At 46.4% G+C, this 16,564-nt stretch overlaps 1 protein-coding gene across 2 annotated transcripts in view; it reads right to left on the bottom strand.

Moving 5' to 3' along the window:
* CACNA1H (calcium voltage-gated channel subunit alpha1 H) overlaps positions 1-11,105 on the bottom strand; it is a 311,405-nt gene extending 300,300 nt beyond the window's left edge. The window contains exons 1-2 of one of the 2 annotated variants that reach the window (XM_030211678.1): positions 11,001-11,105; positions 3,584-3,717 (exon numbers count right to left, since the gene is read on the bottom strand). In XM_030211678.1, the coding sequence (XP_030067538.1) occupies positions 3,584-3,717; positions 11,001-11,093 (227 nt within the window). In that variant the 5' untranslated portion in view covers positions 11,094-11,105. The remainder of the gene's footprint in view (positions 1-3,583; positions 3,718-11,000) is intronic. The other variant, XM_030211677.1, reaches the window with a different exon arrangement.
* Positions 11,106-16,564: the final 5,459 nt, after the last annotated feature.

Raw genomic sequence — 16,564 nt, 5'->3', positions numbered from 1 at the left:
GGGTAAGACATTATATGGTAGTTAGGCTTTGCTCATTGGGCAGGGTGCTGCCATTTTGATGATCGCCCAGCAGGAGGAGAGTGTAAGACTCCTTCCCTCCTCCTTCTTTGAGATAGGCCACTGGAGGAGGGGTCCCAGCTAGGGGTCCCACTGGACCATCAGGGTTTAAGTACTTGGGGGGTGGGGGGTTTGGGGTTCCACTGGACCATCACGGTTTGTCTTTGGGAGGTGGGGGTCTGGGGTCCACCAGACCACCAGGACCTTATGTGTTTGGGGGTGGGGGGGGGTCTTGAGCACATGCCCAGGCACAATTCTCCTACAGAATTCGAAACAGCTCCCTAATGCTCAGCGCTGACATCACTCTTAAATTTTCATGTCATTAAAGCTGAGCATTAGGGGGCTGTGTTGCAGTGCTGTTGTGGTGGTTTTTTTCCGGCGCTGTTCAGAACAGCGCTGGACTTTTAACCATCTGCACCCCAGTGAGAGAAAGACAGAGGATGATGTTAAGTACATTAAGATTTAGCACTTACTGGAACTTTAATAGCAAAACTTAAGTTGTGGTAAATGCAAAACCTATGTGGTAAATTTTGGGGGTGTAGTCAGCACCTGCCCAACATTTATCGCTCAGAGCAGACGGTGTGGGGGCCCACATCAAATGAACACAACTATCCCTTCTATCAGCATCCTCCCTGACCCAGATCCCTCCCTTGAATCCCGTCAAATGACCAAAGGCCTCCCCCCCTCACCGCTGGAACTGCTCTGGGACTTATCTGGGGTTATCCTTGGTCATCTAGTGGATGAGGCAGCAGTGATCTCGCCCCATTCCCGATTCCTAATGACAGCTGTGACCCCTAGTGGTAGTCTTGTGATACTACCACTAAGGATTAATTTGCCAAATAAGGATTGGTACTGTACGCTAACTTTCACACTAACTGCTTGGTTTACTAAACAGGCCCCAAAGACAGTCAGACAGACTGGTTAATAATATATAGAGAAACTGTGTCCAAAACAAGACGAGGTGATTTGGATGTGGTGCACCTCAGATCCATGGATCACATTCAGGTTTAGTCTTCCTGATTAAAAATAAAACCTTTTCTCTGTAGATTTGATTAGAGTTTGAAATGGTTCTGTTGTTTTCTGAGGATGGAAGACCATATTTTGAGCTACACAAAAACATTTCTTTTTTAGACTTAGTACAAACTTATTGATCTTTGAACTGGGTTTTATTATTCAAGAAATGTGAAATCATTCTGGAATCCCAATCTTTACAGAAGAGTTGTCAATTTTCTGAATGGAAGAAATTGAATATTTACTTTGCCAAATAACATTGTTACATGGATGTCTTATGGTGACTTAGATGATAAATATTATTTCACTGTTCTGGGTTTTATTACGTTTAATGCTCATGTACACATTTTGCTGTATTACACTATCATGTTCTTTTTTGTTATCATCCTGTTATTTGTCTCTACTTGATTAAAATCAATAACATATGCTGAAAAAAAAAAGAGTCACAGAGCCTTAGATTAGATTCAACAAAGGGTTCAATGCTGCCGATGTGAACCAAAATCCCTATCCCAGCGTTAAGGGGAGATTCAGACAGAATGTTAGATAATTTGACAATTCTAATCCAAAACCGTTACACAGGACCTTGTGCATCTCTTGAAGCCAACTAGGAGGTTGTTGGCCTTATTTATATCACAATATTAGAGGACTAAGCTTAAAGGTTGGACATATGAGCACAGCAAAATTGTAGCTGAGGATCTGTGACAATGACAACCCTCTCCGAAAGACATTACACGCTGGCTGTAAAGAGCAAATCATTAAGAGACTACAAACCGCCCAGAACACCGCAGCTAGACTCATATACGGAAAAACAAAATATGAAAGTGCTAAGCCCCTGAGGGAGAAACTACACTGGCTTCCACTCAAAGAATGTATCACGTTCAAGGTATGTTCTCTAGTTCATAAAATTATTCACGGAAATGCTCCTGCCTACATGTCAGATCTAGTAGACCTACCACCCAGGAACGCTAAAAGATCATCTCACACATTCCTTGATCTTCACTTCCCCAGTTGCAAGGGCCTAAAATACAAACTAATGCATGCATCTAATTTTTCTTACCTGAGTACATGGTTATGGAACGCATTGCCGCGTAACTTAAAAACTATTTACGAACTAATCAACTTTCGCAAATCCCTGAAGACCCACCTATTCAACAAGGCATACCAACAAGATCAGTAACTATAACTGTAATACATCGCAACCTTACCTGCTGTCAGCAATGTTTTTTTGCCTACATGTACTTGTTCGAATTTCGATAACGTTATCTTGTATGGCATCTCCACCTTACCTATTATCAGAACTGTTTTTTACTTATATCTACTTGTTTAAATTTCGACTATGCAATTCTTTTATGTAACACTAACTGTTATCTCTCATTCTACTATCTACTAATAGCGACACATTGTAAGCCACATTGAGCCTCCAAAGAGGTGGGAAAATGTGGGATACAAATGCAATAAATAAATACTTGCAAGCGAGCCTTCTCCGGAGTAGCCCCCACACTCTGGAATGCATTGCCTGAAAGGCTACGCTTAACACAAGACTATCTCTACTTCAAGAACCAGCTGAAAGCTTGGCTCTTCAACCAGGCCTTTACTGGAAGGAGTAATTAACTTGTTAGTCTCACTCACACACACACAAGGACTGACTCGGGCTGCACATACTGCAGCGGGACATGTTTATCCACTCCTACTCTAGCTGAGATAATATTTAACCATCTCTCTGGCCTCATGTGCAACTTTCTTTAAATTAGTCACCTTAGTTTCTAACTCTTCCTACTTTCTTACCCATCTATATGTTCCATCTTTGCTTTACCCTTCACTACCAATTAAAATGTGGAGGAGTGGCCTAGTGGTTAGGGTGGTGGGCTTTGGTCCTGAGGAACTGAGTTTGATTCCCGGCACAGGCAGCTCCTTGTGACTCTGGGCAAGTCACTTAACCCTCCATTGCCTGCCGCATTGAGCCTGCCATGAGCGGGAAAGCGCGGGGTACAAATGTAACAAAAATAAAATAAATATTACGTATCGCGTTGACATTGTAAGTTGTATACCATGCCATATTTTGTATTATTTGAATACTTTTACTGCTATAATTGCCTATTGCTCATGTTTGATCTATTCCTACTGTACACCGCCTTGAGGGAATTCCTTCAAAAAGGCGGTAAATAAATCCTAATAAATAATGTTTAACATGGAGTTCTTGGAGATGGAACTAAGGGGCCTTATCTATATTTGAAGAGGGCAACCAGAGTGCATAAGGCTCATGTGAATTATATATAGAAGTTATAGAAGAGAAAAGAGAAGCCCCCCTCCCCTTCCCCTTATTAGCGATCTGAGAAACAACTGTTTTCCATTCTGTTTCAGAGACCCTTTCTGTAGAATCAATGACATGGTAACTCCACAGGCTTTTCCCTGGCTCAAGTTATGGAGCTTCTTAAACCCACTACCAAGGCAGTGAGTCTGCTGTTGGATTCGCCGATCTGCAGCGTACTGACCATTTCTTAGGTCTGGTACTAACCCTGCCATGACGATGAAGAAATCCAGACGGTTCCATGTGTCTCCAAGGTAACACTTTTGTCCAAAGATTCCTAGAGCGACCATCTTGATAACCATCTCCACAGCGAAAAATGCAAAAATGAAGATATCAAAAGCCTAGGATAGAAAATAATTGGAGAAAAAAAAAGGAAATTAGTTTTCAAGAAAAACACTTTTCAACAGTTAACTAATACAAAAACATTGCAATGAACAGCACAGTTATCTTGGAGGTAAAGTGAGATGGGGGGGGGGGAGGAATCAGAAGGGGTCTTCAAAGGAGGACTGTCTTTTTCTCAGGAGAGCACTGGGAGTGTACTGGGGGGTGAGCGAGGAGGGTGGAAGCAATGGGGAAGTATTTCTGGTTATATTGCTGAATTGCACTGGTTGTTGGTTCATGAACAAATTTCATTTAAAGCATCAAGGGGCCCTTTAACTAAGCCACGTAGCCCTTGCGGTAATTTCATTTTTGGCGTGTGTCCATTACGCGAGCCTGAAAAATATTTTTTATTTTCTGGCGTGTGTCAGCTACGCGCACCAAGTGGCATTTGGCGTGCATAGGTCATTACCGCCCAGTTACCGCTAAGGACAATAGCACGTCCATTTTAGGCAAAAATTTTAAAAGGCATTTTTTGCAGGTGCTCCGAAAAAATGATTCTGCACGCGCCCAAAATACGCGTCTACACTACCGTTTTTCAGCGCACCTTAATAAAAGGACCCCCAACTTTGCTTCCCCAGATTCTCTACGGTGTAACTTTTGAACTCCTACTTAATATTGCTTCCGTGCCTCTAAGTAGATTCTCGTCTCGTTTACAAGATAAACGTATTCTTTGCTCCCCTTTTTTTCAAAAATGTGCATTATTTTATTGTGGTTAATACCATATTTTCAGTTATTTATTTTATTATTTGTTGCATTTGTATCCCACATTTTCCCACCTATTTGCAGGCTCAATGTGGCTTACATTGTTCCGTCATGGTGATCACCATTTACGGAATGAGAGATACAAGTGGTATTACATTAAGGATCATGATTGGCATAATAGATTGAACAGTCAAGTATAAAGAGTTCATATTCGGAATTAGAGATACAGTGGTATTGTGTTAAAGTTCATTCGTGGTAGAGTAGACTTTGGTAGTCAAGTATAGAGAGTTGGGTTTTATCTAGTTTAGGCTTGAGTTTCGTTGTCTGGTAGTTAAGCTGTGTCGTTGTGGTATGCCTTTTTGAACAGGCTGGTCTTCAGTGATCTCCGAAAGTTAGTTAGGTTGCGCATTTTTCTCACGGCAAGTGGTAATGCATTCCATAGCTGTGTGCTTATGTAGGGGAAGCTGGATGCATGTGTTAATTTATATTTTAGCCCTTTGCAGCTAGGATAGTGGAGATTCAGGAATGTGCGAGCTGATCTTTTAGTGTTTCTGGGTGGTAAGTCTATGAGGTCTGTCGTGTAGACTGGGGCCTCTCCATAAATGGTGGGAGCCAGTGTAATTTTTCTCTTATGAGTGTGTCTCTATGGATTTCTTTTCCTTGTTATGGGGTCCTTTTAATAAGGTGTGCCAAAAACTGGCCTGCGCTGGCCTAGACACGTGTATTGGACGCGCGCAGGTTCGTTTTTCAGTTCTCTTGCAAAAATGGCCTTTTTGTTTTAGCGGAAAATGGACGTGCGGCAAAATGAAAATTGGCGCACGTTCATTTCGGGCCTGAGGCCTTACCGCCACCCATTAACTTAGCGGTAAGGTCTCAGGCGTTCACCGGGCGGTAATTGTCAGTGCGCGCACAATGCCAATTATTGCCTGGCTAGCGCCACGCACTGGAAATATTTCTGGTGCACCTACTGGACGCGTGTACAAAATGAAATTACCGCCCAGGCAGTAGTTCCAAATTGGCACGTGTTGAGCTCGCGTAGGCTCCCTGGGCTCCATCTTGCACAGCAGCTAAAACACAGAGAGCTGCCCTATTTGTTTTCTGTTTATTGTACATTTTTTCCTTTTTATTTTTTAAACAGCATTTCCTCATGCTGTGAAAGAAGTAACACGGATATCTGCTGTCTCCCTGTGCTTTCTCTGACAGCTGGGTTTGCCGTTCTCACAGTAGCTTCAATGACCCGGTCTACTACTACTACAAATCACTTCTATAGCGCTACCAGTCATACGCAGCACTTCACAATTGAACATGAAGAAAAGACAGTCCCTGCTCAAAAGAGCTTACAATCTAAATCAGGACAGACAGACAGGGCCAATAAGGGATAAGGGTAGGACAGACAGAAGGACACATAGGGAAAAGGGACTATTGAAGAGAGGAAGACAAGATAAAGGTTACGAGCAGGTGACAAGTTAGGAATTGAAAGCAGCATCAAACAGGTAGGCCTTTAGCCCGTATTTGAAGGCGGCCAGGGATGGAGCTTGACGTAATGGCTCAGGGAGTCCATTCCAGGCATAAGGTGCGGCAAGATAAAAGGAACGGAGTCTGGAGTTAGCGATGGAGGAGAAGGGTGCAATTAGGAGAGATTTGCCTAGTGAACGGAGTTCCTGGGAGGGAGAGTAGGGAGAGATGAGGGTGGAGAGGTAGTGAGGGGCTGCAGAGTGAATGCACTTACAGGTTAATAAGACCCTTATAGGTTAATAAGACCCCGTCTCTTAAAACCCCTTCAGGAAAGCTACAATCTTCTCTTGGTTCACTTCTGCTCATTCGCCACACATCCAAGCACTCTTAACGTAATAAAACTAAGTACAGATCATCGTCTTCACTGCATGTCTGTGATATCTAATGGTGATCCTAATTAATAATTACCAGGGTAATAGGAAACAGGCTAATGCTGGGACCTTTCTAGTACTAATCTGTAACTTATCATTCAAAATGCCAAAATTGCCTGACGATTGGAGGGTGGCTAATGCGACGCCAGTTTTAAAAAGGGCTCCTGGAGATGATCCAGGAAACTATAGACCTGTGAGCCTGACAGTGTTGTTAAAAGTACTAGGCCAAAGTACTTAATTGAAAGTAATAATGAATGTATATTTTAATACTTAAGTAAAAGTAAAAAGTACAGCAAGGAACAGCAGCGAGGGGGGGGGGGGATAGATGGAGGTACCAGATCTCGGGGGGGGGGGGGGTAGGGAGTGGAGGGAGAACTACTAGATTGTGGGTGGGGAGGTGGGGAAAAGTGTATTTTCAAAAAAAGATGGACGTCCATCTTTCGTTTCGAAAATACCAAGGACATCCTTAGATTTGGACGTCTTTGAGTTTCGGCGATTTTCAAAACCAAAGACGTCCAAGTCAAAAACGTCCAAATGCAAGCCATTTTGACGTGGGAGGAGCCAGCATTTCTAATGGACTGGTCCCCCTCACATGCGAGGACAGCAATTGGCCACCCTAAGGGGCACTGCAATGGACTTCATAAAATACTCCAAGGTACATAGCTCCCTTACCTTGTGTGCTGAGCCCCCCAAACCTCCCCCCAAAACCCACTACCCCCAACTGTACACCACTACCATAGCCTTTACGGGTGAAGGGGGCACCTATATGTAGATACAGAGGGTTTCTGGTGGGTTTCGGAGGGCTCACTGTTTCCTCCACAAATGTAACAGGTGGGGGGGGGGGGGGGTGTATGGGCCTGGGTCCACCTGTCTGAAGTGCACTGCAGTACCCACTAAAACTGCTCCAGGGACCTGCATGTGCTGTCATAGACCCGAGTATGACATCTGAGGCTGCAATAGAGGCTGGCAAGTAATATTTTTAATAATGTTTTTTGAGAGTGGGAAGGGGTAAGTGACCACTGGGGGAGTAAAGGGAGGTCATATCTGATTCCCTTCGGTGGTCATCTGGTCATTCCGGGCACCTTTTTGTGCCTTATTCGTAATCAAAACAGGTCCAGGTGAAAACGTCCAAGTTGTAGTCATGGACGTCTCTGCTTTTTTCGATTATGGGTCAAAGATGTCCAAGTCTTAGGAATGCCCAAGTTCCGCCTTCACCACACCCCCTTGAAATTTGGACATCCGTGCGACAGACTTCAGTTAGTTAGAGACGTCCAAAATTGGGTTTCGATTATACCGAGTTGGACGTCTCTGAGAGGTGGACGTCCAAGTACCGATTTACGTCGGAAGATGGACGTCCATCTCTTTCGAAAATGAGCCTGTATGTGACTTAGAATTTACACACACCATCTCGGCCTGATATATAGAATCCCGGGGATCAGGGCCGCCGAGAGGGGGGGGGAACAGGGGGGGACAAAATTCCCCAGGCCCGGGCCTCAGGGGGGGAAGGGGCCAGGCACCACCGCCGCAGCCCGGCCTGCCTGCCCTCCGTCGCTCCCTGGCATTGAATTTAAGCTCCTCACCTTCGAAAGCGCAGCAAGCAGCGGCAGACCACTCCTTCCTTCCGAGTCCCGCCCTCGCCTGATGTAACTTCCGCGAGGGCGGGACACAGAAGGAAGGAGTGGTTTGCCGCTGCTTGCTGCGCTTTCGAATGTGAGGCGCTTAAGGTCAGTGCAGAGAGCCCGGGGGTGGAGAGAGGGCCCGGTGGCGGGTGGAGGGGGTACGGCGTCCTCGGGTGGGGGGGCCCCAGGGGCTGCCTTGTCCCGGGCCTGGCCCAGTCTCTTGGCGGCCCTGCCGGGGATTGTGCTGGGTTAGGGCAAGAGTGTTCCAAGGAACCATACAGATAATAGTGCTATTTAGCTTTCACAGTATCGTTAAGTGGTTCCAATGAGCAGGGCCGTGCCAAGGGTCTCTGGCGCCCCCCTGCAGACTACCAGTTGGCGCCCCCCCCCCCCCCGCACCTGCCTGGCTCCAAGGCAGCGATTTCCCTCTCTCCCCTGCCCTCCCGCTCCCATGTAGGAACTGCCCGCCCTCTTCTCCCCCCCAAGATCCCGTTCCTTTTTTTTTTCTTTTAAATTTACCTTCCTCCGGCAGCGCAGCGTCTGTGAAGGAGGCGGCGTCAGAAGAAGGCGGGGCAGTGAGCAGCGAACAAGGGAAGGCTAGAGACGTCGGGACTGGGAGCGCCGCCTCCTTCACAGACGCTGCGCTGCCGGAGGAAGGTAAATTTAAAAGAAAAAAAAAAGGAACGGGATCTTGGGGGGGAGAAGAGGGCGGGCAGTTCCTACATGGGAGCGGGAGGGCAGGGTAAGCACGCAGCGGCGGCGCCCCCCAGAGGATAGCGCCCCCCCTGCGGCGCTTACCCCGCTTACCGCATCGGCACGGCCCTGCCAATGAGCAGGTTGATATTCATTTAGAAATGCCAGATCGGCAAAATGGAATATAATAATTACTCGCATTACATCCCTTTATTGGAAAGAAACCACAGAAGCAGGCAACAATGATATTCACAGCTTCTTAAGAAGTGGAAATCTTAGGAATCCAACTCTCTCGTATATCCATATTTCATTAAGGGTTCACTTTGTTACAAAAATCAGACAAGTCTTTGGCAAACGATAAACAATCTATCAAAATATATTTAAAAAAACAATCTGAAAATAAAGACTTTCCCAGGGAAGTTGTGAGCTGTGTAGCCCTTTTGTAGATCTCCGAGCATATTGGAACAGAATTAATGGTGATATGTGCAATTGCAAGTCTGCACCGAATGCATTTGTCAAATGTAATTTTGCAGTCCATCCAGAAAGGAAGTCTTGTTTTTAACACACAGAAGAGTAAATTACAGCTATAAAGGGTTGAACAGAACATTCGATTAAGCTTTGAAAATCTGTCAGTATCTGCCAAGTCAGTGAGAGGAAGCTGTGTTCAAAAAAGTTACGTTTCAAAATGTGCAAAATAGAAACTATAGACTTACTATTTATTAACGTTGCATAAGAACCGCGCACACAACATAGTAACACAGTAGATGACGGCAGAAAAAGACCTGCACGGTCCATCCAGTCTGCCCAACAAGATAAACTCATATGTGCTACTTTCTGTGTATACCTGACCTTGATTTGTATCTGCCATTTTCCAGGGAACAGACCATAGAAGTCTTGCCCAGCTGTAGCCCCGCCTCCCAACCACCAGCCCCGCCTCTCGCCACCGGCTCTGCCACCCAATCTCAGCTAAGATTGGGTGGCAGAGCCGGTGGTGGGAGGACCCGGTGACACAAGCATTTGACAATTTAGTTCTCTGCCAGGCAGTGGCGTAGCCACAGGTGGGCCTGGGTGGGCCCTGGCCCACCCACGTTGGATTCAGGCCCACCCAAAATTGTGACACTCTTGCTACGACTGGTGGGTGTTCCCAAACCTTGCCAGCTGAAGATTTTCTGTCCTTGGGCAGCCAGTGCTCTTCCAAATGTCAGCCAGCAGCACTTGCCTTGAGCTGACGCTAAGACCGGCTCTTCTGCACATGCTCAGTTTTCACACATGCAAAAGCACTGAGCATGCATGGCCTGCCGACAGCAGCATCAGTTTGAGGCAAGTGCGGCCGGCTGCCATTTGGAAGAGTGCTGGCTGCTCAATTAGTAGGAGGAAATCTTCAGCTGGCAGAGTTTAGGAATCCCACCAGCTCAAGTATTTAATATTTGGGGTTTGTGGGCAGGGAGGGGTGGAGAGAAGAGCAAACTGGAGGGGCCGGGGAGGGGGGGAATTCCATGCCCACCCACCTTGGGCTCAGGCCCACCCAAAATTGGCTATCTAGCTACGCCCCTGCTGCCAGGTGCTTGCGCTGTACTTTTAGAAATATCGATCGCTTGGGCCCGGTCACAATTGGACTGCCAGCAATACCAGGGCCCCTTGTACTAAGCCGAGTAGGCCCCTACACGTGCCGAACGCACACCGTTTTTCAGCGCGCCTTTGTAAAAGGACCCCCCCCCCCCCCAGTTTGCAGGTGGGGGAAAGGAAACAGGATGTGGTTCACACTTTCTCAGAGGTTCAAAGGTGACTTACATATAGGTACAGTAGATAATTTCCTCTCCCCAGAGAGCTTGCAATCTAATTTTGTACCCGAGGTAATAGTTAATTAATTAATTTATTTATTGTGACTTATTTACCAACTTTAGGCCCCATTTACAAAACGGCAGTAGTTCCCACCTCCAGCACATGTCGTATCTGGTGCTACAAAAATATTTTTATTTTTGTAAATCCAGTGTGTACCCAGCAGTAATCATGCAGTGCCGCGTGCTGCCCGGTTACCACTGGGTTAGCGTGGATGCCCTTACCAACACTTTAACGGGATAAAGGGGACCTTGGCGCATGTAAAAAAAAAATTGCTTCCCCTAATTATGTGAATTTTTGAGTCTTCTATATATGGACTATAATTTGATATCTGTATGTAAATAATGATAATTATTATAATTTATTCATTTAATTTTTTATATTGATATCAATATCTTTGTGAGGATTTGTTCCTAAAAAAAATCTTTTAGAAGGGATTTCACAAGAATGGCTTGAAAAAGAAAGCTTCTCTTTTTCACTGAACAAAGATTTAGAGTTTCTTACCTCCAGTATTTTGCACCTCTCGGATTTACAGTTCACGTCTTCACAGGGCTGGAACATCCCCAAGGTGACGCAGTTCAGAAGGATAACCAGCATGCTGATATGCTCAAACCAGGTGAGGAGACTCGGTTAAGGAAAAACTTAATAATCACTGGATAATTTTTAAACAAATAGGGAAGAACAAGGATTCTGGTTATGAAAATGCTGTCTATGCATCAAAGGCCCTGTGCTAGACAGGAAACTGAGAAACATCTTACGTGTGCTAAGATCTGAGGCTTTTTAGGATCTGGTTCAAAGGCAGCCGACATGACAGCCAGAAGGCGCCTCCAACCGAGATAAAGGAATGCCACGTCCTGCTGCACACAACCTATGAAGTTTTTTTTTTATATCCAAACTGTGTTCATTTTCACACTGACCTTGGGGAAAACCACTGACACCCATCCTATGAAAAATTAGCTCAGAAAATGCAACATTAGGAAGTACCTTGGTCATACACATTAAGGAGGTAATTCTAATACAAGGCACTTCCATTTAGGGACTCAGGGGCCCCATGGTAGGAGTCTCTTCTATAAGGGAAGCCGGGCACCCAAATGTCACTATAGAATTCTAGTTTAACCTGGTATCAGTGAGCCCGATATTCAGACCGTGGGAGTTAGTCTGGCTAACTCCCGTGGACGGTGTTGAGCCCGGATATTCAATGCTGGGTCATTTCCGGAGACCGGCATTGAAAATTCAGTTTATTTTTTGGCAGATTCAAACTTAACTGGCCAAGCCGATATTCAGCACTGGCCAGTTAAGTTTGAACTGGCCAAAGATAGGCCTGGTGTTTACACAGCCAAATATAGTAACATAGTAGATGACGGCAGAAAAAGACCTGCACGGTCCATCCAGTCTGCCGAACAAGTTAACTCATATGTGCTACGTTTTGTGTACACCTTACCTTGATTTGTATCTGCCATTTTCAGGGCACAGACCGTAGAAGTCTTGCCCAGCATTAGCCCCGCCTCCCAACCACCAGTCCTGCCACCCAATCTCGGCTAAACTTCTGAAGATCCATTCCTTCTGAACAGGCCACCAAGCTTGCACTGAAAATTGGTGGATAGCCAGTTATATCACACAATATAACCAGCCGTTGGCTAGCCACTAACTGTAAATTTTCAGTGGGTCATAGACAGCCATGTTCCGCTGAAAATTCATGGCTAGCTGGTTATGGGGCATTTAACCGGCCAGGTTCCAATCCTGTCCGGTTAAATGCAGTGACATTCCTTGGTTGGCTGCGCAGCCCCACCCCCCCCAGGTGCAGCACAACCCCCCCCCCCCCCCCGGGGTGCAGCGTCCTCTCCTGGCGCATCACTGTTCCCCCCTCCGGCGCATCACCTCAAAACTCCCCCCCCTCCCGGGTGCATTCTTCACACCTACTTGGGTGCTGGAAGCAGATGCGCGGCTGTCGGCTCCGCTGGTTCCCTGATCCCTCTGCCCCAGAACAGGAAGCAACAGCAGAGGGAGCAGGGAACCAGTGGAGCCGACAGCAGTGCAGCTTCTCCCTTCGCCCCCACCGCCCCACCCTCTGGTTATATGCTTTTCAATATTGGCCAAAGAGTGTCTAACATTTAGGCAGCTGCATTTATATCAGTCTTAGAGCTGGCAATAGTGTGGGGACCTAAATGCGGCAGGGATGCACAGAATTTAAGTTATGCACAGAAGTGGGAGCTTCGCCCATGCTCCATATATGCGTATGCCTCCTGCAAATATACATTATCCCCCAGATTCTATATAGGCTGACTTAAGTTGCGTGTGCAAATCCGCTCATATGCTGGATTTGTATGCGCAATTAATTAGTTAACAAGCCAATCAGCACTGATAATTTCCAATTAACAAGCAATTCTATAATGTGATGTGCTTAAATTCTAAGTCACACGGAGGAGCATAATCGAGCTGGGCGCCCATCTTTAAGGGCGCCCCGGTGAAAGGGCGGGGCATCCCGTATTATCGAAACAAGATGGGCGTCCATCTTTCGTTTTGATAATACAGTCGGGGACAGCCAAATCTCAACATTTAGGTCGACCTTAGAGATGGCCGACCTCAGTTTTCGCTGATAATGGAAACCGAGGACGGCCATTTCAAAAACGAACAAATTCAAGCCATTTGGTTGTGGGAGGAGCCAGCATTCATAGTGCACTGGTCCCCTCTCACATGCCAGGACACCAACCGGGCACCCAAGGGGGCATTGCAGCGGTCAGTGAGGAGGAGGAGGTCTTGGGCTGGTGGGGCTTGGGGATCCCTGCCAGCTCAGGTATTTCTTTGAATTGGGGGGGGGGGGGGGTGCTAGGGTGGCAGTGGAGAAATTTGGGGCCCACTCAGTTTACTTTGAGGTCCATCCTAAATTGGCTAGTATATAAGGGATTTGCCATACTGAGACTGGAAATGGTGCCACTCATCCACGATAAATGTAAAATGTTATCTGGACAAACTGTCCGGATAGTGGCTGATTAGCACGGGTCTCCGGAAAGTGTCACCAGCTCACCACTCCATCCGGATCATCGGTGGTAGCCTTTATACTACTGCTGAACTTCTGAATTGTTTTACTTGTAGTTACTGGTGTGGGCTCAATATGTTGGGGGCGGGGGGGGGGGGGGGCAGAATTTTGTATCTGATTCTGAAGACGGACCCAGACACTCAAGGAAAGCTGATTTGGTGACTTGACAGAAAATGGTTTACTAGTGTAGCCGACACAACAGCTCCTCCGTCTCTGATCTGTCAGACTCACGTGGTTCCCACCCATAACGCTTGCTTATTTTGTTAATTTTCACTCAGCATTTGCCTCACAGAAAGATCACACATGCACTAATGGCAGTGAGGCAATCAGAGCAGGTGTGATAGCAGAGATAATACAAATTTAGCCCAGCATGCTCTGGCAAAACCTAGCTTGATAAGATTAAAGAAGTCCCCCCCCCCCCCCCCCCCCATTCTTTAGTATGATATACAACTGTATCTGAATTCAAGAGAGCTTGGGACTGTACTTAGGATCTCTAAGGGAGTGGTAGGGAGAGCAGATGACATGGAAATACTTTTAAAACAAATACGAGGACAATTTTTTTCACTCAACAAGTAGTTAAGCTCTGGAACTCTTTGCTGGAGGAGGTGGTAACAGCAGTTAGCATATCTGGGTTTAAAAAAGGATTGGACAAATTTCTGGAGGAAAAGTCCATAGTGTTCTATTGAGGCAGACATGGGAAGCAACTGCTTGCCCTGGGATTTGTAGTATGGAATGTTGCTGCTCTGAGATTCTGCATGGAATCTTGTCACTTTTAGGATTCCAGAATCTTGTTATTCTTTGGGGTTCTACGTGGAATCTTGCCACTCTTTAGGATTCCGGAATCTTGCTATTCTTTGGGGTTCTACGTGGAATGTTGCTACTATATGAGATTCTGCATGGAATCTTGTCACTCCTTAGGATTCCAGAATCTTGCTATTCTTTGGGGTTCTACATGGAATGTTGCCACGATTTGGGCTTCTGCCAGGTACTTGTGCGCTGGCCACTGTTTAGAAAACAGGATACTGGGCTAGATGGACCATTGGCTACTCTTATGTTCTTATGGGCAGGTTGGGTAGGCCATATGGTCTTTATTTGCCTTCATTTTTCTAGGTTTCTATGCAACAGAGTTTTCAATTCTGTTCCTAATGCTGGAGGCAATTTCAGAAGAGTTAGATGCTGTTTGCACGTGTCAAAAAGCACCAGGTCAGTATTTAGACTCTGTGCTCGATATTCCATGGCCGTGGCATTTATTTATTAGGATTTATTTACCGCCTTTTTGAAGGAATTCACTCAAGGCAGTGTACAGTAAGAATAGATCAAACATATTCCTGAATATTCCACACCACTGACTATCCGGATAGACTGCCAACCATCAGAAATATCCAGATAACAGCGATATTCAGAGCCACTATCTTGGAAACTATCTGGATAACCCAGATCAGCAATTTTTCTGTGCTAAGTTGTCCAGAGACTTTATCTGGATGGCAGCATTGGATATCACCACTAACTAGAAAAGTTCATGCTCTGCACCAGTGCTGTTCGGAATGCGCCAGGGCAGTCTGTAATGACTCTCAGAAGCACTATCAAGACACTGCTGTTGAAAATTGATGGATGGTCTATCAGGCCGCATAGTTCCATGTGCTAATTGGCAATGCTTATGTAAGTAGAGACTTTAGTAAAGGCAGGGGTGTGCTGGTAAATTTTTAACAACAGGCTCTTTCTCCGGAAGTAACCAGCTCTGCAGTTGGAAGGGCCGGGGGGGGGGGGGGGGAAGCAACACTTGCCTCTCTCTCCTCCCTCTCTTCGTACGGGCACGCTAGGCATACCTTTGTTGGCAGTCACTAAATGGACTGCCACCACTCCCAACGTCTTGCTCTCAGCAGCATGCTGGAACTTCTCTCACATTGCCGAGAAGTCCCAGCCTGCTGCCCAGAGCTGGAAACAAGGAGCAGAAGTAGTCTATTGTCTTGGCTGGCAGGGCTCAGCATCTCCACCAGCAAAGTAAAAGATAATTCAGCAGGGGGCCCAAGCCCACATTTTGGGAGCCAGTTGTTAAAGTAGCCATGGAGGGCCCTACTTTAACAACCGGCTCCCAAAATTCTTAAAAACTTAACAACCGGCTCTTGCGAGCCTGTGAGAGCCTGCTCCAGCACACCACTGAGTAAAGGTGTTACCTGTGGCATAGCCACGGGGGGGGGGGGGGGGGGGGCTTTGGGGTCCCCCAAGGTCTGCTGGTTTGGCTGGCAGAGGTCCCAAAGCCCTGCCAGCAGAAACCTTCCTACAGTGAGATTTGCCGACAAGCTGCCTGTTCTGCTTTCCTCCGCCCCTGTGCGCAGGCTCATTTTTAGTGAAACTGAGCACATGCAAACTTTCCACAAAGCAAGGAGTAGGAAAGGTTGGCTCCTCCAAAAAACCAGAGTAGACGTATGTTGAAAATCAAACCTTTATTCCAAAGAAAAACAGTTATATGATGCTGCTATATAACATGAGATGTGGGTATTATCTGATGTCTCTGCCAAAGAGATCTCCGTGGTGCGCAAATCACTCCAGTAACAGCATCATATGACCGATAATCGAATATACACAATCAGCTATACACTATAAGACTCCTGATGAAGGCGCACTTTAGCGCCGAAACACAGCTGTGTTGAGTCGAGTTTGTCACTGTTTTTCTTTGGAATAAAGGTTTGATTTTCAACATACGTCTACTATGGTTTTTCGGAGGAGCCAACCTTTCCTAGTCCTTGCTTTGTGCACTTCCTTGCGTAGGATTTTAGCGCACCTCCACTTTTTCGGTGGTACTTCCCTTTTTCACGTGCAAGCTTTGCACATGCTCAATTTCACTAAAAACGAGCTTGCACAAATGGGGCAGGAGTGCTTCTGCTGCCAGGGCTTGGAGACCCCCCCTCCAGCCCAGGTATGTGGGGTTACAGCTGGGATCAAGAACTGCGAGGAGGTGGGACAAGATGTGTCCCCCACTTTGGGCTCCTGCCCCCTTCCAAATCGAGGTCTGGCTATGCCTCTGGGTGTT

The sequence above is a fragment of the Microcaecilia unicolor genome, chromosome 8 (genome assembly GCF_901765095.1).
Source record: "Microcaecilia unicolor chromosome 8, aMicUni1.1, whole genome shotgun sequence".
Lineage (NCBI taxonomy): Eukaryota > Metazoa > Chordata > Amphibia > Gymnophiona > Siphonopidae > Microcaecilia > Microcaecilia unicolor.
Note: the sequence above shows the minus strand (reverse complement) of the source record. Positions and strands in the feature narration are given on the sequence as shown.